General features: G+C 39.3%; 1 protein-coding gene across 7 annotated transcripts in view; it reads left to right on the top strand.

Annotated features, from left to right (window-relative positions):
* EYA2 (EYA transcriptional coactivator and phosphatase 2) overlaps nt 1-26,384 on the top strand; it is a 172,817-nt gene that overhangs the window by 3,081 nt on the left and 143,352 nt on the right. For 2 of the 7 annotated variants that reach the window (XM_075011584.1, XM_075011577.1), the window contains exon 1: nt 6,489-6,542. The exons of 1 other annotated variant lie outside the window; for it this stretch is intronic. In XM_075011584.1, the coding sequence (XP_074867685.1) occupies nt 6,523-6,542 (20 nt within the window). In that variant the 5' untranslated portion in view covers nt 6,489-6,522. Of the gene's footprint in view, nt 1-6,485; nt 6,543-9,250; nt 9,283-10,458; nt 10,568-10,868; nt 10,973-11,057; nt 11,168-26,384 lie in introns of those variants that run through there. 4 more of the 7 variants (XM_075011578.1, XM_075011580.1, XM_075011579.1 and 1 more) reach the window with 4 other exon arrangements.

The following is a 26,384-nucleotide window of genomic DNA, read 5'->3' as shown; positions in this document are numbered from 1 at the left end:
ATATTATTTTGAAAATCTAGATTGGCATGTCTATGTTGCTATTTTCCTAAATAGTGCATTGTTTAGTGTATATATATATATAAAGAATAAAATACAAAAAGTTTGTTCCTCTTACAGAATGCCCTTTTACAAAGCTGCAAAAACCCTTACATCAATAGCAAGCATGCCCTCTGCAATGACCCTAATAGTGTCTGATCCCTATTAACTACACCCCTGCGATACTCCAGTTTTATGGTGTGATGCAGTGGTGTATGAGGCCCACAGTGATTATCTAAATCAGAATAAGTAGCATTTTTTTATTTTTTATTTCAGAAGTAAAAATCTTGTAAGAGGGAGTTTGCTAGTTTCAAGACTTCCTGGCTGCCGAAAACATTTACTGCAAATCAATGCTCTATCCAGACTCTAATGGGAGTAAGAACTGTGGTGCAGCTGTTCAGAACCCATACCGCTTCCTAGGAAAGTTTCTAAGCCTTTCCAGTCCCTTAGAATAATAAAAATGATGAATGGTCTTGAACGGGGTGAACCAACTGGTTTGAAGTGTAACCTGCTGTTTGTAATGTACTCATTATTTCTGATCTATACAGTATCGGCATACCATACCACTGCAAGTTTATCTTATAATCAACAACATTTCAAATATATAAAGAGTGGCTCGTGAAATCTAACTGCAGAATCAGTTGCTGGATTTCCCATTTTAAGCTGTTAAAAATGCTACATCGGAAACATTTCCCACACACTAGCAAGGGCAACAAAAGAAGCTGGAATTGTGAACACATTAAAAAAAGTTAAGCGGGCACTGTATAAGGAGTGTTTTATCAATGCATCTCAGTAAAAGGCGAAAGTCAAAAAGTGTTATGTGACCTCTGGGCACAACAAACACTTATGCACATGCAGAACTTCAGTGAGTAACTTCAGCAAGTTGAAGTGTCTTCAAAATCAAGGCTACTGTCTGGTATGAAGAAATATTCAAGTATCGGTGTCATTTGGTGCTTTCCCAATTTTTTTTCTATATATTGAGTTAGAAGTTTTGCAAAAACAGTTTTTCCCTTGTGGGATTTCTCTTATCCATGCTCCTTGTCAGCTTGAATGTAAATATCATGAGAACAACCTTTTGATTTGTATTTTGGCACTTCCTCTTCTGATCCAAACTAGAAATTAACAGAGACTCTTGATAACAAGAAAAGATATGAAGCGAACTCTTATGAGCCACATTAAATGCTGCTGAGCAGATTTCAAACATGCCAAATGCACAAGACAACCCACATTGGTTGTTTGCATATTTGGTTATTGAGTGTGCATACACAGATTAGGTGTGCAGTTACACACAATTGCTTGTTTTGAAAAACTTGCCTTAAGCCTGGATTTTGGGTTTGCTTTCATTTTCTCCATATTTGTTCACTCATCTCTAGCACAAAACACTGAGTGGATGAATGAAGAACATACAGGGGCTGTATTTGTCCATTTCCAGATTGTATTGTTTTATAATTTACTTGAAGAAATAAACAAACAACAAAAACTGATATGAAAGTCGGCTGGAGTAGTGAACTTGGTTAATGGTCACTTCACTGCTTTGTCTTCATTTCTCCACCTATTCATGGAGGATAGTCAAAGCCTTACAGAGATGATGTGGGGATTCATTAATTAATATTTGTACTGCATTTTGAAGATGTAAAGACAACCTACTATAACAGTCTAAACTGAATTTACAGGCCACATGCAAACAACTATTCTTTGAACAGCAGATGGTACTCAAATATATATTTTCAAGGATCCCAATTCCAAGCCAGCACAAGTATGTAAGTAGCCTAAGCCAGCTAGATCTTATCACACTGCCTCCTGCAACTGGGCTCTTAAAAAGAACAAATTCAAAATTATTTTCTTGACAACATAGCAGATGAGCAACTCTCCTGAATCGGGGCTGAACTGTATTGTGTAGAGCACACATTTGGTTTTTTTTTTCCCCTCCACTGTAAAAATACACAAAGCCCAGTCTCCTGCTTGGTCACTCAATACATTATTAAGCAGTTATTAGTGAAAGTTGACAATAGAATTTAAAAAAATAAAAACTAAAACATGAAAAGTTGTTTGTTAACAACAATAGGGGAATTGCACACATCACCTGCTTGAGCACCAAATGAAAAGGAAACATTTTACCAGAAGTAATTTAAAAAAAAAAAAAAAGTTATCCTGGAGAAACAGAGCTTAGAAAATCTACTGCAGAGCATAGCTCTCAAATTATAAATCTCACAGACTTATTAGTTTTTGTGACAAGTGTGACCCCAAGAGTCATCTGAAGGCCAAATTTACCAGTTGGTGATATATGACAAGGATATGGGCTACTCCCATTCTTAATAAGGAGATATGGCCTAGACCTGTGGTGTTCAATATACTAGCCACTTCGGCCAGTGGAGTGTGGCTAGTTGGCTTGAATAAATATATTTTCCAGAACAACATGGCTAGCTCATTAAAGCAGTAGCCACCAAGCTTCAGAACTGGTTGGACACGAAGGGCCTAGACAGGAGTCCCTGCAATTGATTTTCCATCTTTATCAAAGCAGTCCATCAGCTACCACATTATGACCTGAAAAGAGAGCAGACTAAAGGCACTAGTGTTTTCCACTTATGTTCTATATTCCTCTGAGCTGGAAGTACTGCATTATGGATCTTTGCAGCTTGGAGCAACGTGCACTCCATAACAGAAATTAGGCATTTTGAAAGTATTCCAGATGGGAGGTTTGTGACTCTTCAATAAACACACTCTGTTATTCCCTCATTTACCTAGCACACGTTAAAGGGGCAGTTATGATTTATTGAGAAAAAATTACAGGCTAGTTACAAATACTACTGAATAGTAACAGAGAGGAAGCTGTGCTAGTCTATACACTATCAAAACAAAAAGCAGTCAAGTAGCACTTTAAAGACTAGCCAAATAGTTTATTAGGTGAGCTTTCATGGGACAGACCCACTTCTTCAGACCATAGCCAGACCAACTGTTCTGGTCTGGCTACAGTCTGAAGAAGTGGGTCTGTCCCACGAAAGCTCACCTAATAAGCCATTTGGCTAGTCTTTAAAGGGCTACTTGACTGCTTTTTGTTTAAATACTACAGAGAATACCAAAATACATTTATTCTTATTTCCACTGTAGGGATTCTGAGAAGTCTTTCAGCCATGTAGTAAAGGACAACACTTTGGAATTCTAGCTCAAAACATGGAACATTTTTAAGTCCACCAGATTCAGTCATCTGAATGGAACTGCTTAGCTGGCAGGATTGACTCACAATCATTGTACCTGACAGCTTAACTTTTTGTGGGAATGTAACTCTCACTGTGAAAATGTTGTACTAAGCAAGCCTTAGTTCTGCTCATAAATCAGCTTGATGAAAGTTTGAAAGCCTGTTTCTATGTGGTACTTAAGTTACACTGGAAGTACAGCTGAGCTATTCCCTAGTTTCTCCATCAAGCATAATGTAACTTAGAAGGAAGTTTGCTAAAGCAAGAAGTCCAGTATACAGTACCTGCTCAGATTTCTTGAAGTAAGGCTAATAACACTGAGCAAAATAGATTTTTAAGATATTCCAACATATCTAACAAAATTATAAATGCTAGATAGCATTACCCTGCTTGTATCAACAGGTGATTGATTCCTAACACTCCTCCAAGCCAGAGCAAACAAACATTTACACCCAACGAAGGGGTTAGCTCCTAAAGTCCCTCTAGGCTGATTAGCTACTGAAAATGGAAATAAGATAACAAATCTTAGCCTAAAAAAAAATCCCTTCACAAAGTAGACTAACCTTAGAGTTTCCCCCTACTACCCTCTCTCCCTATTTCAGGCCCTTATTACTTTTATCAGAGAAGTCAATCCCATCTCCTTTATATCCTGTTTGGGGTTAGTGACTTGCACCTGTCAAGGTGAGTCAGCAGAAATCATTCACTATTTGCATTTAATGTTCCAACACCTGCTAATACATTAGGGCAGCTGAAGAATTCTGCATCCTATTACTGTGTGTTCATGCACTGTTACATTATTGAAGTATTTATTAAATGGCAATGGGGGAGGGGTAATGATAAATCAATCCACATTTGTTTTAAACATTTGTACCAAAAGTTTATAAAATTCAGTTTCTACTTTAAAAATGTCCAGATAGTCAATGTTCAGGCAAATACAGACACAGGCAAAAGCTTGCTGTTCCTATGGGTAAAGATTTTTTTTCTCAGTGGTATGGTAATATTCCAGCCTGGAACAACTCACATTTCCCACCATGTTCTTTTTGTGAAATCTCACCCTCTTCACAGTGAAAGCAACTTTTCCACTGCAATAAAAGAGTGATGGAGTAAAAATGTTCAAGCAAATTTGCAATCATTGTATCAAAAAAAAGTTCCAGTATATTTTCCAGTCTATTCTGCAGTACAAATTAATTAACAAAAGCCATCCCTACTTGATATCAAAAGGACAGATCCTTAGCTAAAGTAAAACTGGCACAGTTCTATTTTTAAAACATAGAAACAGAAATGGGATACAAAATTAAAAACCATCCAGGCATATTTGATCATTTTGCAATGAAAAGACCAGGCACTCACTGGGTGCAGGACTGTATTTTTAGGAATTGTGTTAATGATTGGAAACCATATGTTTTAAGAACAGCTTCAATGGTATCAGTAGCTATGATCCTCCTCTCAGATTACTTTTTACTGCTTACCTAATTTTGAGCTTTAATTGCTAACATGCACTTTGTTTATCAGAGACAAATGTTCTGAGCTGGAAAGCAGTGGAAGGCAAAACAACTAATACCATTCTCTCACAAGTACTAAAGAAACAGCTACAATTTTAATACTATGACCTGATTTTTGCTTACTATAAATAAATACAAATGCAAAAATATAATAAATAGATGCCTGCTATTTGGGGGGAGGGTCTTTGTTAAAGCATGTGCTGAGCTACTGAGAAATCAATCCACCAAGGTGCTGAGTGAGCACACTGCCACTGATTCTGCAAATCACTTTGGACATGCTTAACTCCCAGCAACTGAGTACTCTCATTATGGGATGCTCATGTCAGTACTTAAGTGTTCTGCTGGGGTGAAGTCAGTCTAAGACCACTTGGATGCCTAAATTTGAGTATATGCTTAAATTCCTTTTTTTTTTTTTTTTTTTTGATCAAGTGGTGTAAACTCAGTTCCTTGCATGGCTTAAGACTTAACAGGGGGAATGTTAATTATGTTTATCCTTATAACAAGTAAGGATTAGAATAGTTTACTCTTGTATACTAGACTGTAAGATCTTTCAGGCAGCAGGCCTCTCCTGTTTTTTTTTTAAAGTGAAATAATTTAATTGTTATATAATGAACAATAATAATTCAAAATACTTAAAAGCAAGAACCACTATAAGGCTTGTAGAATTGTAACCACTATTCAAGTGTCTACAGATTTACTTGAGCATAAGTTTTTGAGGGCAAAAACTATGTTGTCTGATGCATGGAGTGGAAATCCCACAGGTAGGGATAAGTATATGTACTAGTATATCAAAAGAAGGGATTTACTTATCCAGAGTTGGACCACAGTTAACAAAGCTAATTCAGGAGCTTGTGAGGAGTTATTGGCCTTCAACATTGCAGAGAAGTTTGAAAACCTATGCACCCTAAAGCTTCAATTACTAGAAGACAAATACAAAGGATCCTAAACTTTTTATTTATAAAATCTTGTAACTTCTAAGCTAATATCATGATTGTCTGGGGCTTTGCTTACAACTCTTGGATGTGTAAGCTTGGTTGATACTGCTGGACTGGATTCCTATCACACCCTTCTCTACCTTGACTGGATTAAATGGGGCTTCCTAGCTTTCTTGGGCAATGTCTACACAACAATGCCATTCCAGAAAAGGTATTCCAGGTAAGTTGTTTCCCTTTTGCTACCTGGCTTGATATATTGGGAAAATGCTTGTTTGCCCTGATGTAGCAGTGTTTGTTTCTTGCCTATCACGGTGACTACTAGACTTAGTTGGGGAAATTTCCCTGGGAATAATTTTGTGACAGAGAGGGAAAAACACAAAACTAATCTTCTGCTGTCCAGCAGCTTGACTGGGAGGCTCCAGCGGATCTGGTGCTTCTAAGGCTTCCAACTCTTCTGAAGTCCCCAAGAGAGGCTTCCATAAAAGTGGGGTTCCTCAGGCACCATGAGCAGACAGACCCCCACACCCCAGATGTACCATGAGCTTGCCAATGGGGCAGCTGGGAAACCAGAAGAATATGTTTCAAAAATTCCCTTTCAGGTTTTATGGAACAGGATTTTTCAAATATTGCTGTTCCATGGGAAACTTTGCACATCTGACTTTTTAAATTCCATTTTCTTAAATCCTATTTTTTTTTTTTCCTGAAATGAGAGTTTTTACATGGGATGGAAATTCTGGACCTGGATCAGCCCTAGTGAATATGCTGTTTTCCTCCTGTTGCATTTTGGATAATGTTTTTATCTTTTCCGTTCCTAAAAGACACAGGACCAGCTCTGAATGCAACCACCTTTTGGAGATGCCTAAGAAACCAATAAAGTAAGTGGTTTCTGCTAACTTTGCATGGGTGCACACAGCTATAACATTGAAATAGGGCAGCGGATGTGGTTCCCCATTTTCCACTGTCAGGTGGAAAGGTTAATTCATTTTGAATAACAAACCTAATAAATAATATATATGAACAACTAGACAGAGTACATTTCACTGTTGTGTTCATGCACTAGCTGTAGAGAAAGAATAGTTTCACTTGTGTCTTGGATCTTCTGGTCTCAATTCTTTTCCTATGTGCTGGTGAAGTAGACCACTCTCTCCCAGGTGTCTGAGGAGAAAATTGTATGCCTTTAAGGGAAAGCATCCTTTTGGGAGCATTAGCCAGATGGCCTGTACAGTATTTTTCCCCCCCCTTCAACTGTCTCAGCTGTAAGTACATAAAAAGCCTATTTAGTAATTGGACGTATAGATACTGAACTTATTAATTCACATATGTCTGCACAACATCCATTTGTTGTTTAATCCACAGAGGCAGCATGCGCTATTTGAATAAGCACAGGGCTGGGAGTTAGGAAATCCCCATTTCTAATCCTGATTTGTGATAGGTTACAGAACAAATGGTTTCTTCTCTCTTTGCCTCAGATCCTCCAGCCATCGAATGGAAATAATTAAACTTTTTTTCCAACTTTCTAAGTGCTTAGAAGAAAAGTGATATAAGGCACTACATATCAGAACTGCTCAAAATATTTTGAATTATAAAAATGAATTCCCCCCCTTTTTTTCCAAAGCCGTGCTACTAGACCTATTTCTAAACTACTTTAGATAAATAAACATGCTAATATATACAGTTTAACCATCAGCTCATAAAAAGTGTCTTAAACACCAAATCCTAATTCCTTTGCCTATAAAGTCTTGTGGGGGGACGGAGACTGTCACTTTTTTTTTTTTCTGCATTTGTACAATACTTAAGTAAAACAAACTACTGGCCCATGCCTGGGTGTCCTTAGGCACAAATACACATAATCATAAAACTAGGCACATGCCTAGCATTAAGCACACGAGTAATCTTACAGAGCTCAGTACAACTGCTCACATGAATAAAGCTGGGCCGCTGCTAACGTACCCTGTTAAATCAGGGCCAAAGTATGTTTTGTATACTAGATATTTTTGAAGTAGCATTACATATTTACCTGCTTGATAAGGAGTCCCACAGGTCAAGCAGGTTACTAGAGGAAGGAGAGAGTTGTAGACACTAGTCCTGAAGGACATAGTTACTTCCATACCTGTGGAACAGTCACTGGGTCGGAAGTCTAGGGAGAAGAGAATCAGACCAGGTCTACATTAGGCATTAAAGTTGACTGTTGACACACAATTCTAGCTACAGCAATTGTGTGGCTAGAGTTGACTTTTCTACAATGAGCTTACCTGGCCATCCTCACAGAGCGAGCTCAATTGGGAGAAACTCTCCCACTGACTTTCTTTACTCCTCATGATACAGAATAGTACAGGGGCAACTGCAGATCCCAGATACTTCATTGTTTGTTGTTGTTGGGTTTTGTGTGTGTGTGTGTGTGTGTGTGTCCCTACTAGATGTGTGAAATCAAACTCTGGAAGATCGACCCTAATGAAGTTGATCTTCCAGATAGTGAAGATGTTCTTTAAGAGAATGAAATGATTTAGTCTAATTTAACATGAGTGACCCATATTAGCACTGGACTGTATTCCTGAATAAGTGCTGTGAATTTGTGGAGGAGTGAGACAAATGAAAGAGGTTTGGTTTTGGGGTGCAGGGTGTGATGGAGTGGGGGGAGTGCATGTGTGAGACTCAGGCTGGATGTGGGAGACAAGCAGAGCAGCTCCCAGTGGCTAAGGATGACCCTGGGGCTATAACCTAGGCTGGCAGGTAACACCTCAGCCCTGAACAAAGAGGAGGGGGGAGCCGAGCTGGTTTTGAATCGGGGGCGGGCAGTTAGGGGCTGGGGGAGAGGGAGCTGGAAGGCAGCCAGCCTGAGGAGGGGGAAAGCTACACCCCAGAGGGGCACCCCGGGGCTCCTCTCCCCAGGATGGGTTGGAATGACTGTCTCTGACTGCTGTACTGACGCTTCTGTGAGAAACTGGGCATCTGTTGCCTAATAAACCTCCTGTTGTACCTGCTGAGTGAGAGTCACTCCTGCCAGTGGACAGGGTGCAGTGCATGGGGACCCCTGAACCCCATCACACAGGGCTATGGAAGGCAGTTCGTATTAGGAACTTTTCCAGCTCCAAACTAATGCTGGAATCTAGATTTCTTTTGAAACCTTGGAATATTTTGCAGTCAGGCTGTTCAAAGAATTTTTGTAGTAAAAACAGCTGTCTTGTTGCAATGCTTTTGTTCCACTGTCAAAAGGTTGAGTAAAATCCATCTGTGTACTAATGTATGTGGATGGGATTGTATGTGTGAGAATGTAGGGTGGATGTAACAAGTACGTGTGTGTATGTGTGGTTGGGGTAGGCAGGAAACGTGCATGAGTCAGTAAGGTGCCTGCATTGATAGGGTCAGAATGCATCTCTAACTCTTGTGCCTTTGTTTGCATATGTGGGACATATGTGAGTGTTTCTAATTGTGTATGTATGGTTCGTGTATCAAGCTAGTTCACGTGGATTGACTCTCCTGGTAGAAGAATTGGTATGCTTCCCCTATCGGAGGGAGGCAAAATCTGTGGAGGCTGCTTGGGGCAGCATGTGTACCATCTGGGAGGTGTATAAGCTCGGTGGCCTGCACATCTGTGATCTCAGTGGGACAGCACAGGTGAATCACCTTACTCTTGTGTTTTCAGGATCAGGCCACTCTAAGGGTATGTATGCCTACATGCAAAGTTATGTCAAAACAACTGTGTCCTAGCATCAAACCAACACAACTACTTAGAAATAATTTCAAAACTGGTAAACCTCATTATTCAAGGACTAGCCCCTATGTAGAAATAGCCATTTGGTTTTGAGAAGGGGCTTTCAAAATCAGGACTCCTTTCGCATGATCCCCAGCTACATGGGCGGTGTGTGTTTTGAAAGTGGCACTTTCAAATCATGTGCTGCTGCCCTTATGCAAATGAGGCGCTGCATGTTCATGGCAGCACCTAATAAGCATCTTCCAAAATCCCACATTACCATGCCCCCTCTGAAAGAAGGTGGCTCAGTGTGGCCACGGCCTTTGTGTGTAGCAGTGTTATTTTGAAATAAACTGTTCTGGAATAACTTATTTTGAAATAAGGCTGCTGCATAGACCTACCCAAAGTTACCATTCAGTGAAGCAATGTGTATAAGAGGAAACTGCCACAAAAACCAGTTGGTTTTTCTGTAGTGGAAATTGACTTCTATGAAGATGTTTTGACATTTGGATGCCCATTTTAAATCAATTAGAGCTTCTTTTTTTACATTTTGTATTTAAATGTATACTTATACCATTGTATAGTATATATTTATCTTAAACAAACAAAAGCATGCTATACTATTACACATTTCCAAATGATGCAAAACAGCTATTGGTTTTCATTAGGAATTGTCACATTTTATAAAGTTATTACTTCAGCCAAACAATTAACATTTTATAAAGGGAAGCAGGGTTGGCAACACAAAAGCAGCATTATGAGCTCAGAAGAGGGTGGAAAACAGGCTAAATAATTGTTAGCACAACTCAAATAGTATCGGAGGGATAGCTGTGTTAGTCTGTATCTGCAAAAACAATGAGAAGTCCTGTGGCATTTTACAGATTAACAGATTTTTTTCGAGCATAAGCTTTCGTGGGCAAAGAGCTGCTTCGTCAAGTGCAAAAAATGTGCTCATCTATGAGGTGCCACAGGACTTCCTCATTGTCACTACCCGTCATTTGATTTGTATTTTAGTTGTAAATACTCTGAATTCCTCTTAATCAGAAAGACAATTGAGAATGAAAAATACTGTATTAGTAAATTCATTTACACAATGTACTTGGACTAACTCCCCCTGTATCTCACCCTGTGCAGTCTTGAAGCCCTGGCGCTGTGCAATCATTACTCAGGTAACAACTCGGAGTGTTGCCAACCCTAGTGATTTTTATGGTGAGGATTCACAGTATTAGATGTTTTACTCTCCTTTCTGGATACAAGTGATTCCAGGGGGTTCTCAGATTTCTCTCTCAACTTCCTAGCCCTCCTGTTTGAGGAGGAAAGCTTGAAAATGTGACCTAGGGGCGCCCCGGAGGCTCAGAGGGAGCAGGGAAATGCAAATAAATCCCAAAATATTATTTTTAAGGAAGAAATAAGTTGGCGACTTTAACTCATCTCCTGGCTGGTGGGGGGTTGATTTTTATAAAGCCTGGTTCCAGCTATTACCTCACGTCTGCCCCTCCCCGTTCTGCAGTGCTGCAGAGGCGGACCAGCCCCCCACTAGATCCGTCGCCGTTGCAGTCCAGCACCTGCCCTCCCCCCTGCGGGGTCGCCCTAGGACTCCTGGCAAGGAAGACGGTAAGGGCAGAGGCTTCGCTCCCGCAGCGGGCATGTGCGCACACCCTCCGCACATGCTCACTGGGGCTGTGTCAGGAGTCGGGAGGGCACATTGGGAAGCCAGGCTGAGCCCGCTCGTACACCGGCCCCAGCCTCCCTTCCCTGGCGGGGCCGCGGAGAGCCCCGGGGCGAGCAGAGCACCGTCCGCAGCCGGTGGTGAGTGCCAGGCCGGGGGGACGGAGCGGGGGGCGCTTTGAGCACCGGTCCCCGCGCGGGGCGGGAGGAGGCCAGGGATGCTCAGGGCACCGGTCCCCGCGCTCTTGGCCGGGCAGTGGGGACTCCCGGTGAGGCGGAGCGCGCTCCAGCTTGGAAGGGGAACGTGCCCAGCGGGCGCTTTGCGCTGGGATGAGAGACCCGGCTCAGCACCTCCGGTGCTGCTGGGGCGGGGCGGGGCAGCTCGTGCCCCCCCCCCCCCCCCCCCCCCCCGACCACAGCAGCGCCCCTCACCCTGCCCCGGGGCCGGGAAGTGTCAATCACTTGGCCGCCCGCTCGTGCCACACGCTGGTTGTCTCTTAGCAGAAGCAGCGCTTGGAGCAACTTTTTCCCCCACCCCGCTTCCTAAACTCCCAGACTCGACCGCAGCGGCTCCGGTATTTCCCTCTGCCCTTGCCCACCCCGGCGAGGGGCCGGCAGCGTGGAGAGCCGTGCCCGGTAGGAGACTCTACGGATGGGGCAGGCAAAAGCAAAGCAAACTCACGAGGGTTGAAACTCACGGCAGTTTGGTTTTCAGCCTCCCCCCTCCCCCCCTTTCCTATCGCTTCTGGAGCGGTTTGCAAAAGTCAGGGAGGGTGCCCGGCTACTGCGCTGGGCAGGGGGCTTAAACATTGTTGATAAGAGCAGGAGGGAGTTTCTTGTGGGTAAAATCGTTTGTGACCCTCGTTGGAAGCAGGAGAGCGGATTATTGAATTAATTTTAAGCCTCCTGCCGTTGTGGGTAGGTGCATATTGATTCTGCTTTCTCAGTTTTCTGTTATGTGAGCGCATGGAGTAATTGTTATTGGCTGTAAGTCGATAGTGCCATGGTTTACTCTAGACGGCAATAGTTTTGAACCATGTGGGAAAAGTGTATGTGCCTCTGTGTGTGGATAGACAGTAAAATTTAGTAGTATAGAAAGTGGAATTTTTCCCCCTTCACTAAAAGGCAATTTGATATATTTTGCATTTCCACTTTACAGTGCAAGTTATTTGTCCATAATGACGGCTCAGATTTAAGTACTTCTGTTCATACTTCCACTTTGCAAAATGTCCTAACCATTTTGTATCCTGTAAATTAATTGCATGCTTACTTTGGTTTCACTGGCATTCATTTATAGTAGGAAGATAATAAATTACCTTCTGTTTTTTGAATTGCTGTAATAGGGAGCCTTAAGCCTGAAATAAGTTGTTCGTTTTTGAGACATTTCACTCATGATACAAAGCAGTCTGAATAGCGACAAATTTTAAAATAAAGTAATAGAGGGGAAAATGAAATCTCACCATGCAATCTGATGTTGTAAAATGTTGTCTTAGGTTTGATGTGATTAATATCTTGGTGCAAAAAACAAAATAACCTGAAACATGTCAGAAAACTACCTTGCGAAAACAGTTTAATCAATTCTGCAGTGGTTTTTAAATGTATCGCAATATTTATGGAGCATAAGATGTAATTTTTATATATATTGAATCAGTCTAAATTAGTTGTAGGTTTTAAAAAACACTGTCATTAAATTTAAAACGATTTGTTTTACAAGAAACAACTGTTTGCTTAATTATTTTCTGTTTGAGTTACACCGTGTAAAATTGTTGTTCGTAGCGAACATTCGGGGAAAAACCTTTGAGTGTGATTTATTCACTTAATGCTCAAAGTTTGATTCAGAGAGTGCCTCTGAGTAAAATTGTCAGGTATAAATACTGCTGTATTTTAAACAAATACTCTAATATAATAAGTTCGTCTTGAATGAAATTTTAATTGTTAAAACACATCTGGTTAATGAAACTTTTTATTGGTCTAAATCCAATTTATTAATGACTGTTTTGTTCAGTACAATATCAGGCATGCACATCCTTTAAACTGGCAGAAATTGTTTAGATTTAATGGAATTTGCTTGTTTCCTGAAAATTTTCCTCCTTTGGAATGCTTTTCATCGAGGATTTTGTTATTCATAGTTTCCAAATACATGGAGTGCTTCTATTTTCATGTGGCATTGCAGTTCACATGTATTGGACATTTTTGAATGTTCCTGCATGCTGATCCCAAGAAGATGGCAGGTATTTAACCTGTATGTGTATTTCCAAATTAACATTTTAGTGGCTTTGAGATTTAAAAACCCAGGACAGGGTATTTCTTGTGCCATCAGTTTTTAAAGACAACTCTCTTCATATCTACTTTCAAATTGATGGCAGGATGTGATCCCATATACTTGTAAGCTTGAGTGCGGAATTTCAGTATGGTGGTCCTATAGAGTTGTAGGTTTTTGTAGCTTTATATAATCAGAGTTAAAATTCACATGAAAAGGCATTACAGCCAATAAAATGCTGATTTTTTTTTTTTTTTTTAAAAACAAATTATTCTCTCTCCAAGAAACAAAGTTTAAAAAAATGTATAATTCATGAATATACCCTGAATCAAAAAATGAGTTAAAATAAAATTACGGAAAAATCATGTAACCAATTTATTCAAATCAACAAGAGCAGGTTATATGCTTCTTTGTTAAACTATAATTTGTTTGTGTTCCCTCTCACCACCATTTGTTTTAAAATAATGCAGACTTAATCCCCTTGACTAGCTAATTATAAAATCGTAATTTGGTTGAAAGAGTCTAAATGTGCTGCTGTTTAAGATATCTCACAACCTTTGCTGCTCTTAAATTTCATTATAAGAGAGCTTCATTTAGGAGGAGTAAAATGTTGATGGGGAGAGAGACTAAGAAGCTATACAAAATTTACGCAGACTCACTGAGAGCAAGAAACATTGAGACTATTGTCAGGGTATACTCATGCTATTTGCTCAGATAAGTGATTATCATTTAGTTTTTGCTAAAGATTAAATGGCTCAATATAGGTATCATTCCTGCAAACACTGATGGGCTGACTTAATTTTAAGCATGAGCAGTTCCCATTGACTGCAGTGGGACCACTCGTGCTTCAAGTTAAGAATGTGCCTTTTTGCAGGGCCTTGGTGGGGTGTTTATAGACAAAACACATTTAAAACAGAAATCTGTTAAACAGATTTTCATAATTTTCATCTGCCTCTTCAGCTATTTGTCATGTGGTGGCATGACAGTTAATCTGAAATTGGTTATTCTCTTCAGTAAAATTTAGTTTCCTCTCTGGCAAACTTTGCAATAGCCAGATGTTTCTCAGGTGTCTTTAGCTGGAGTAACAGACTATAACAGTGTTGAAGATTTAATTAATCTTTGCAGTAAACTCCTTCTGCTGTAAATTCACAGGTTGTCATACTTAATATGTTGAAATGTCTGGTAGGATTTTTTGGTGCCATGAAAGAACATTTAAAAGTTAAGTGAAAATAAAAAGACGTTTTAAAAAAATTAAGAAAATAGTTTGCAAGTAATTTTGCCTGAGTGGATTTTCTGTTAAGATCAATTGGTTAATCTAAGTTGCAAATTCAAATCTGTTCATAATGCGTATGACCTAATTAAGGAATCTTGTCAGATATGACAATGAAAAATAACTGTTCCCTGTGGGTCAGGTAGTGCTGTGTCGTGTACGGCTATTGCCTATATTTTGTGGGTAAATATAAGATATCGGTCTCCAGGGTTGTTAATCTGGTACCTTCTCATTAAATTTCACTGCAACAAAGACAGGAAAAAAATACAATACGGCAGAACATCTGCGAAATATAAAGCATATCTAAAACTAGAACTGTGAAATCACCATATGTAGACCGTAAAAAAAGTTAGATGCAGGATTATTCAGTATTTTGTCTTAAAACATGTTTTCAAAAAAAGTAGTGATTGAGCTAATCAAACAAATCTTTTCACATATGGTTTCCCCTAATAAGAATAGGATTTAGAGCTAAGCAAACCTTGAACAGTTAACAGAAAAATCCTCTTTTCTCTCCATGATAGACCATCCCAGTCAGATGCTTTTTGTTTGTTAAACATCATTACAAAAGTTAAGATCTATAAATAAAGAGGAGTTGTTTTAGCTGCATTAAGTTGCCATCTCCAATTGTTTTCTGACTGGACCTTTTATCCAATAACTAACAAACACCCTGTTTTAGTCAGGTGAGGATAAACCCCACAATTAGGTGGTAAATACATGCAGCCACAGCTTTGTGACAGTGTCACCACTCGTGGCTTAGAGTGGCTGTGACCCATCAGAAGACGGGATGTTGCTGTGTTGTGTTAAAGGGAAATTTTTCCTTCTTCTGTTTTTCAAAATAAATTAATTTTGTGGTGATTGGACCTAAGGTTAGTAAAATAGGCCTGATCCTCCTTTTTGATCGGCTACTGTAACTTCAAGAGAAATTCAACTGAAATTATGTTGATGTAAAAAGTAGTATAGGAGAACTCAGATCTAAAATATCACATGAAAGAATTCTATCTGCTGCCATATATACTGCATCTTCCTTTAATTTTAAATTATCAGACCTCTGATTCATCTGCTGTTTTGTTCTGTGGCTGTAGTTGTGTATCTTTTATTTAAAAGTACTTGACCTAATGGTGTATCAATTATAGGGAAGAAGCACCTTCAGGATTATTACCCTGCCCAAATTATCTCACGTGGAACTGCTTAACTCCTAATACTGGGAGTAGCATATAAACAAGTTAATTTAACAGCTGTGTTACTGAGCCATGCTGTATATGGTTTGTTAATGTAGAAGGAACAATTTCTGTTTAATAGCATGTGTGGAATGCCAGAGTTCATAGGAGGTTGGTTTTTTGTTAGCTGTGAAATACAGATGACATCTTCATTGGTCTCTTCCATATCATTTTATCCTCATACACTATTTGAATGAAATATATTTAGTAAATTTCTCTTCCGTTCATGTTCAGAGGTTCTGCAGGTGTTCTTCAGAGTTCTAGTAAAGTTTAATGTGAAACATGTTAAATTATGTTTTTATTTTATGGATGATTCAGGTAGTCAGAGAATGGTTAGGAAAGGTGGGTAAAATGTACAATAGAAAAAATAATAGGTTTTGGTGAGGCCGGTAACATCCAGTTACATCACACAAGATGTGGAGCTTAACAGTAATTTGTGGTATCTTACAGGAATGTGAAGATGTAGGAACATATCCTTGAGATATTTAAGAACAGTAGTAGTCTGTAAACCTGCTTTCTGGCTATCTCCGTTCTCACTTAACAAAGCTGTTCTCTGTAAATACACATTTAAAAAAAAGAGGAACTTTTAGGACTTGCCATACAATAGCAGAAGTGGTCTTCTCATTATAAAGGTTATTTGGGGCTTGGTGGGCATACTTGTGCAGTGTTGGAAGCATGCTCAAACTTGTACACCACGTAGAAATATTCAGAAATAGTCAAGTACATTCTAAACAACATTAAGTGGATTGGAGGATCACAATTGAAAATGCAGTTCTTTAAAACAATCAGAAAGATACTGTGATTCGTCTATGAATGTGCCAGTCAAAATAAATGCAGTCACACACATACTAAGATACACAAAACATTCTAAAGGACTGGTTGGAAGCTCTGTTTTCCAGACTTCATTTAAATAGCCAAGCTCCCCACACCCAGCTCTTTTTAAAAATCTCAGAGGACAGTGAAATGTTTATGCCTTTTTCTAGTTTGAATTTAAAAAGAGAACGTTAGATTCTGGGTTTCTTCTGCAGCAAGAACAAATAGAACTGTAAGTGAAAGATGAAGGAATACGCTGTTACTTTGCAACCTACAAACTGGCTTATTTTTATTTTTAATAACAAAACCTCCCACATCTCAAAAGTGACTCTGCCCAATAAATATTTTAGATAGATGGATGAAAAGTAAAAGTATGATAGTTAAACTTTGTGTAGGATTTTTTTTTTTAAATGTAAATGAATAAAGGACCTAACATTACAGGAGAATATGCATTGTCCCATGGAATTCTTTGAATCTGGGCTCCAGGGCCTGATTTTGTACCACTGTGGGCATTTTGAATTTTTTTTGACTGCAGTGAAACAACTTCAAGTCGAAACTAAGCTATGCTATGTTTTAATTGTTACAGAAGGTGCTACATTGTTTGTGTCTACAGTCACTTTACAAGAACATTAATAACAAGTCCAAATGCTCTGGTTATGACAGCGCATTCGCTGGGCATTTTCCCTAAGTGAGGTCTTAAGAATTGGGCCCATAATTTTGCAAAGCACCTTGAAGATAAAAACATTTACCATATAGGGACGTATCAGTTTGTTTCAGAAACAGTGCAAGTTTGGTGACTTCATTTTTAAGAAAGAAATTCAATTAAGAAACTATTGGATGTACTTAAAACATTCCCAGTTCTCAAACAATCACAAAATATTTCTACTAGAGGTTGAACCTCTCTCGTCCAGCAGTCTTGGGACCTGCTTAGTGCCGGATGAGAGAATTTGCCAGACTGTGGGAGGTCAACATTTTCTAGCACATTACTAAAATTTCCACTGCTTACTGGGCTCTTAGAAGACGTTGAGGGGCAAATTACAGTTAAATAGCAGCACAGAACACTGACAGCCAGGACTGGTAGCTGTAAACAAACTTTGTGGGACCATGGCAAACTTGGACACAGTGATAAGTGGTTGTTTGGCTAACTGAAATCGTGCTGGATTACGAATGTGGCCAGATGGGAGAGTGCCAGTTTAGAGAGGTTCAACCTGTCCTTCCTTTTCTAGAAACATGAGGGATTCAGTCAGGTTGGTGGAGAAGATTGATCTATGAATGATTTTTAAAAGTGCCCTCACTGTAGTCTGTATTTTTAAAAACTTATTGGACAGCAATTTTGTTTCTTTACTGAAGGAGTGAAAACAGCAGGAAACCTTTTGTTTTTGGAAAGAATGTCAAGAGTGAAGAAGTTAAACCTAAGTGTATTAGATTATGTGTTCTAAATGCATAAATAAGCATAACTGCAATTGCAGAAACCTAAGTTAAAACCACTAACAGTGTTCTCCCATAAACTCAAATTGCTAAAAGGGAATGACCTCAGCTATTGTGAAATTTGTGCCTGTTTGTGGACCAATGTTAGTAGAAGTCAGAGTATATGTTTTGTTGAGTTGTGTTTTTATTAATGCCATGGCAGAACACAAAGTCTGAAAATCAGAGCTAATTGCTGTGAATGCCTTCAAGGTTAGGGATTCTAGAAGCAGGTGACATTACTATTTCATTGAGAGATGAAGACTGAGTGGCTGGAAGCCAATTTGCTAAGCAGTCCTTTCCTAGCCTATCCACAGTTGGTTTGCTTTGAAGAAAATGGGGTTGAAAATATTTTGTTATAAACCTGACATTTATTTGTGTCCTGTTACTAAGCCTGAGCAGAGCAGGAAAGTTAGTGGGTGCTTCATCATGCCAATTTCAGAAGCTTTTTGACTCAAGTTATAGTTGTTTTTTGTTTTTTTTCTGGAAAAGGAAAATATACCTGAACTTGGCTCATTGAAATGTCCCTTAATCATGGAATAGAATGAAAATTTTTGAATTGCTTTCCGTGCAGCAGAATATGCATATTACAAAGTTCCATGGTCCTAGAGGTTCTCCTGAGACAGGTCTTCGCTCCCTGCTTTGTACTCATATGAACCCTTATAAATTAGATCAGAGGATTGCTTGCCCATTTTTAATCATACAGAGGCTGGCAGGAAAATTATCACTTTTTAATGTTGTTTCAGAGCACTTGAAAGCAAGTTTTGACCTGCAGTCTTGTATTGTAAATATTTTGACCATCCTTAGCTTTGAGAAGGTGGGCAGCCTACTGAACGAAGAGTGAAAGTGGCTGACTCTTCAATACTATACTATAAAGACTCCTTGCTAAATACAGCAGACTCCACAAAGAAGTTAACCAGAGGAGGGGAGGGGAGATGGGGAGAATTTCTTAAACTCAGCAAATGCCTTTAAAACTGGAAATGCCTCTAGTGTTACTCAGGCACCCACAAGAAGCAGAACTAATGAGGGGAAAGTGGAGCAGGCATTTGGGGGGAAGAGGGAGTAGTTTTTAGTTGTTTGAGTAAGCAAAGCAGTTATGGGGGCCATGTGATATTCGCAAGTGTCTGCACTGCCCAAACGCACCCAGGGTTTCCACAAGATTGTGAAATAGTTCTGAATGTTCTCTTCTGCCCAACATTTTTATGTAACCCATTTTTTGGTCTTTTATATTCCCCCTTAAATTTAGCAATAGATTTAAATTCAGAACTGTGCAAAATTACCTAGCCAGTTGTGTGGACCCTGCTTAGCATATGATCATATGAGATGCATAAATGCTGAGTTAGTTTCAAAATTTAATGTTTAATTTTAAATCCTTGAAGATTGCATAGGAATGCGGCAGCCAAAATGTTAGGATGTTTACAAAAGTGAAATAAAACTGCGCGCTCTCTCTATCTTTTAAAGAAACAGAAGCATCTTTAAAATGCTTGAGGACACTGAGCTGGGCATGGGGTTGGATGCCAGTGTTTAATATAGAATATTTTATTTCTACGTGCATCTTCTCCCATACTTCAATTTGGACAAATGTAGATACGTTTGGGCTCAGTGCTGTTCTTAGTGCAGAAAGAGAATTTTACTATTTTGCTCGTAGAATTGGGGCCGCTTTTTTCTTTCTGAAGTATTCTTGAAAGTTTTGCACTCCCAGCAAAAACTAATTGTACTAATTCCATGCGGCAGTCTTTGTGCACAAAATGCCTATTGACTTAAGTTGCATGTGTGGAAAATTACAAGGAGAGACAGTGTCACCAATGGACAGAAATGGGCATTTTATTAACGGTGCTATAAATTTCATTTTGCACAAGTTTTCAAAAGCCAACACTGACTTGCTTTGCTGGTATCATAGCTCCTTTGGAGATATCATAAGTAACCTCCCAGCTACAATGCAAAACCACAGCTGTGTGCTAGATGGGGAGTATCACCCTGGATTTGAATCCTTTTGGGTGCAGAGGTAGGGGACCGTGTGCCGATGAGTGTATTGAGCTTTCTAATTAGGAAAATGACTTGCTTTCAGGCCATCGGAACTTGTACAGTCTGTGTAAATGTGTATTTTAGATGCTATTGATATATATTTCTGTGCTAAGAAGCTAGTCCAGGTATGAGTTGTATGTGCAGCCCTTCACAAAACAGTGTGAGCAGTCCCCTGCATTAAAACCATATTAAGACAATTTATTATTAACAAATTACTAATTTATTAATTAAATTATTTGGTTAGCCTTTAAAGGGCTGCTTGACTGCTTTTTTGTTTTGATAGTATATAGACTAGCACGGTTTCCTCTCTGTTAATATTGAGACACATTTGTGCTAAGTGCTTGCTCTTTGTTTTTCTGACAATTCGCTCAATTCATTAGCTCCAGAATTTTAATTTTTCATTGCAGTTCTTTAGAACAACCAGGATATTATGGGCTATTCACGAGGTCATACTTGATTTTTCCTCTTAAAGGTCATGAAAACAGTATTTTTTTTTTCCAATCAAAATATAGCCTAATAGAACAAAGTGATTCCTGTGTAAAATATGTGATGTATATAAATCCGCTTTCATGCCAGACTGCGGGTGGATCACATTTTTACAAGCAAGTTATAAACTCCAGGAAAACAGAGTGTACAATTTAGACCACTGATAGAACCTTAAGTTTAGCAGCACTAGTGGGCAGTATCATAAATTAGCTTTCTTAACTGTTTCATTCCTATGGATTGCAGTCCTCTCCTCTTAAATTCAGTATAGTGAAGAGTACTTTCCCACTACTCTAATTCAGCCACAGACATACCAGCAACAGCCATTTAACAGCACAGGGCAACATTTCACACTACTGTAGGTCAGGAAGTGAAAAAAAAATATACTGCCAGTCTTGAACTAGATGGGGTCTGTGGTTGAGTAGATAGAATGTAATTACCTGAACTGGAATTCAGCCAGGATTATGGGGTTATTGCTCCCACGCTTGTGAGAAGTGCTATGGAATTGTAAATGGCCGCAAATTTGCCGCATCTCAGTTTTACATCTGTGCTAAGATTGTACTTCCAGCTGCACAGCTTTTTCCAAACTTGGTGAGTATGGAATACAGACAGATGTTTGCACACAACTCTACAAACTCTTGCCCCTCCCCTTTGAATTGAAGAGAAGAATGATAAATACAAAAGTCAACACTGTGTAACTGAAATCTGAAGCAATGGGGAGAAACTTGGCCAGCGGCTTGCTGTGGATGTGTGTGCTACATAACATCCCTCCAACTCTGATAGCATGTTTTTTTCCTTCTTCCGTACCCATTTTCCTTCTGCTTATGTATTCTTCCTCCCCTGCTGTACAGCCCTTTAATACCTTTCTTAATAGTTGTATAATCAAATGAAGGGCTTCTGCTTTTGCCTATTCTTCCCCTTCCTTCTTTGCCTATTTTACATAACCTAGTTGTTAACTATATTTTGTGTTCAGAGTTGGACATGGACTGAACACAAGCTGGGAGACAGGAACTAGAGTTCTTACCCTGAATCTAATTGCCTCTGTTGGCTTTTGGCATGTCACTTAGATCGTTGTCTGTTACCAATCTGAAAAATGGGTATAGCTGGTGCTACTGTGACCTTTTAGGTGTATGAAATCCTTTGACTAGAATTGCTGCATTAAGCCAGTGCTTTTCAACATTTTTTCCTGTGCGGATGCTGAAATAAAATTGGAATGGGAAGGCAGACTCCTTTTGTAATCTTAGTGTCTGCAGACCCCAGACTGTTTGAAACAGTGAAACTGACTGTACAACAGTGAAGAAAAAGGGAAAACCAGGTTTTTGTTAACTTTTCAGTGGTAGTACACTTAGTTGTTACTTGTCACCACAGTAAGTTCTAGCTATCTAGCTAGCTATCTAGCTAGCTATATGTGGATGGGACAGAAACTTGTTTCCTATTTCCTCCTCCTTCAAGTTGGCAACATTCATTTTATAGGTTAGAAAGCTTTACTGAGAAGGCAAAATAATTCACTGTGAACTCACATTTTATTTATTGAAATGCTTTCCCTGTTCACATTTAATCACAAGTAATGGTGTAAATTCTCCAATCCAGACAATTGTGCTTTTAATTTTTATAGTCATGATGTGGAAGTAGTGAAGTTTAAAACTGAGGAGGAATTTTTCCTCCTTTTTTTAAATCAGGAGGAGAGATCAGCTCTGGATAGGTTAATATCTTCTACCTGTTATGAAATAGGAAGAAAATCTTCAGTCAGTGGCTAATTTCTCACCGGTATCCAGGGGTTCCTTGGTGACCAATGTAGAGATGTCCGTGTCACGAAAAGTTTGTAGAGAGAAGACAAAGTGAAATTTTCATTGCAGTCACTTGCGAAGAAGAGAAACAGAGTCTGAAAGCAGTCTACCCAGCATGAAGGAAGAATTCTAAAGGATCAGTCACCAGAAAAATGACCCAGGGAAGAAATTCTGCCTTCAAAATTCAATGAAATAAATATATGGAGTTCTAGGAAGGAAGTCACTTGACACCACTTGAACCAAACAAAATACAGACTAACACGGCTACCTCTCTGTTACTATTGGTACCACTTTGGGGAAGGAGGTTCTGACCTGCATCAACAATGCTCAGAATGCCTTCTTAACCCTCCTTAAAACTGTCAAAACAAAAAGCAGTCAAGTAGCACTTTAAAGACTAGCAAAATAGTTTATTAGGTGAGCTTTCGTGGGACAGACCCGCTTCTTCAGGCCATAGCCAGACCAGAACAGATTCAATATTTAAGGCACAGAGAACCAAAAACGGTAAGCAAGGAGGACAAATCAGAAAAAGATAATCATGCATGCATTGCAGGGAGACACAACTTCAGCTATTCTGGAGAACCATGTTTGCAACAAAAACATTGATTCAGTATCTTTTTGCAACTGAGGATATTTAAATTTTAGACCCACTATTAAAATGGTATTGATCAGAAATTTTTTGATGTTGCTTAATAAATATGAGAGGATATGCCTAAATCTATTGATTAGCCAAAACCCATGCAGAGTTAAGATCACATATGTATGTCAGGCCTGATCCTGGGCAGCCTGAGCCTTCAAAGTGGCATAAAGTGTTGGGTGGTGGCCTTAACTGTTCCTTTTGCCTCTTGGATAGCTATGCAGTGTTTGTGCATGCCCACAAGTGACATGAATGTAATAGCTCAGTGACTTCTTTTGACACAAGATTCTGCTTGAATTCTTAGAAGGTCATGGTCACTGATGACTGGATGTAACAGAAGGGAATAATGATGTTATATAGTAGAACCAGCAACATTCAGGATTTTTTGTAGTATGCAGTATTTGTGTCCTCAAAATAGAATGTACATATTTTAAATGTTACAGTGACAGTGTATGACTGCAGATATTTTGCTCTGCCTGATGTGTTCTATAGACTGCTCCAGTCTGCTAGATAAAGTAGTTGTTAATCCAGTACAAAGCTTCTCAAAGGAGACACACATGAAATCTCCTGCCTTCAGTGATCATTTGGAAGAGGTAGAAACTTTTTAGTCCATCAACAGCAAACTGTGGGAAGGGAAGTGATGGCTTTTTGCCACGTTTGCTTCAAAAAATTCTAATAAACTCGTCTATCATAACACAGTGGAATAAATGGATGAATGATTATTTATATGCAAAAATTTTCAGGATTTTTTTAAATGTGTCTCAGCCTAGGAGATCTGGAGCACATCCCAGAGAAAGTATGGAAGTTGCACTATTTTTCATCTTCTCTAAGTTCTGCAGTAAGGCAGATAAAAAGGAGCAGTTTCTGATCTCCAAAACCATTTTAAAGGGATCTGAATTTAGGCCAAAGTGCTGTTTGAGTGATTTACCGGCAGATGATCACGCAGATAAATGTGAGTGCACATTTAGGCTATGTCTAGCTTGCAGACTTTTGCTGGGACTCTGGCAGTCTCCTGACAGAAATTTGCTAGTCTGGGAGCCTTCTGCTGTCATCCTGGTCATCCTTGGTCCAGGAGGAAGAAGGTATGTGTTGGGAAAGCCTCTCCCAACAGAACTGTCAGCAGGAGAGATTCAAATTGTGCAATGCATTGCATATCTTTTGCTGACAGATTTCTTCAGTTTAGACATAGCCTTAGGTGCAGTGGTGGAATGCATAGCCTTATTTTGTCAGTCTTGGTTAGCTTTATAAGATGCTGACTGAAGTAGTGGTATGAGTGGATGTATTAATGCTGGAGATTCCCAATTACTTTTAAAGTTGTCTTTCTCCATGGCCATGTCTACACTACAGCAATACTTCAAAAGAATAATAACCTGAAAATTGAGATTTTTTTTTTTTTTTACACTAAAAGGGGCTTGTGACTGAGTTATAGCCTAATCCTTTTGCCAGCATTTGAGTGTAAGAAGTGCTGCTCAAGATGAGTTCCTGAGTACCAAAATATAATGAGAAGCTACAAGCATCTCTGTCTGTAAAACAAGAATTGGCTTTTACTGTATATGGTTGAATAAATCTGTGATTGGTTTAATGCTTTTTGGTTCCAATTTCTTGCTTGCCTGATATCTTTTAAAGTTCTGTTTGAGTTGGAACTTTAGGATGATTGAGCTAATGCCTGTGGATTTACCCAGGCCTTCAGATGCCTGCAGGCCTATTCATTTTGGATCCATGGTCTTACTGAGCCTGAAACAACTGAAACAGGAAGGTTCTGCATTTTCCTAGAAGTTCTTAACCAGGTCCCTTTGGAGGATGCCAGCAAATTCAGAAGAAGAGTGCTCCATTTGACTCTCTAGAAACTCCTAAGAGGAATTCCAGTGGGGAAGAATCGGTCAGGTACCATCTTGAAAATGAATGAATGGAAGAAGCTTTTACTACAGATCTGGCTTTCTTGCTTGGAGTGGCTACTGGTCTTGAGGGGGGGAGTTTAACAACGTGCAACATGTAAGATTAGACCCATACCCATAAGTAACTTCGAGCCAGCTGGCAACTCCATCAACATTGCATGCTGGTGCCAGTAAGACCACTGGTTGACATTTGCAACCGCATACAAACTTTCTGAGACTTTCAGGAGCCATGACAACATGGATATGTCTCAGTGTTCCTTCAGCATCTTTCCTTCAACATCCTGCAGAAGTATCAACCATTTTGGTTTTGTTGCTGTCCCTCTACCTCACCCATTCTTATAATCACTTTTAATTCCAGCAGATGGCTGCTAGTAAGGGTGTGTGCATGGCAGTATGTGTCTAGAACTCCCAGAAAAGAATGGGGTCTGTAGAATAATTCTGCAAATACCTAAAATAGCTGTGTGTGAAAGCAACTTATCTCTCTCTCACACATGTGCGCACACACAAAAATCAGTCCTGCATGTATTCTTGGGTTAGGAATTGCATCTAATCCTGAGAAATCTTGTTGTTTTCACCTGTATTTGAATACTGACTACAACAAGGTGCATCATCTGAAATATTTGGGAATGTCATTAAAATACCTGCATTTGGGGGCTAGGGAAAGAGAAACAATTGGGTCTCGCATAATCAGTACACTGAGTTGGGCAGGCTACCTTAAATGACAGTGGTGCCATGGTCTTGACATTAGCTTCAGCCTGGGATTGACTTGATCCTCCCTGTATCAGGTATTTGGTTCAAACAAACATATTGATTTGCCTTATTGGTGTGTGGTGTTTTTTTTTTTTTTTTTTTTTTTTTTTTTGGACATTAATAGCTAAACAAGACTGCTACCTTCCCACATTACATAGCGCTTACAAGGAGCTTTTGCTTTATCAACCTGTTAATTAGATTAGTTTGATATTCACCCCACTTAATTTGAGTGGGATACATATTTTATCTTCTTGCTTATATAGTTTGCTTAATATATAACATTGGAAAATGTGTGGTTTGGATGTTTCTTCCCTAAACTTTAGGCCTCCAGAATAAATAAGGGGCCATGATCTGGCCTTGGCCTCATCCATGGAACTAGTCTGTGCCAGAACAGGGCAGCTATTTGTTTTTGAGGTATATTAGACATATTGATTTCTGTTGATATGTAATGTAGGTTCCAAAAGTTTTGTGGGCTTGGTGTAGCATATATGAGCCAGTAAGCCTAAAAGCTGACCAGTTTTCCATAATTCATCTATATTCTCCTCGTTACACATTTTAAAAAAGAAAAAGACTTGGGGGTTAAGTGGTGTGCCCAAGATCACATAACAAAACAGTGGTAGGACTTTGAGAATCCCATCCATTGCATATTGACTGCTTGTGATTTTTTTATCAAATGTAGTTATAGCAATCCGTAAATTTGTTTTCCTTATCCATGCACTTTAATCAGCTTGTCCATGTGACAATTCTCGCTTGAGCTGCG

This window comes from Carettochelys insculpta, chromosome 17, assembly GCF_033958435.1.
Source record: "Carettochelys insculpta isolate YL-2023 chromosome 17, ASM3395843v1, whole genome shotgun sequence".
Classification (NCBI taxonomy): domain Eukaryota; kingdom Metazoa; phylum Chordata; order Testudines; family Carettochelyidae; genus Carettochelys; species Carettochelys insculpta.
This window is presented reverse-complemented; position numbering and strand designations above follow the sequence as displayed.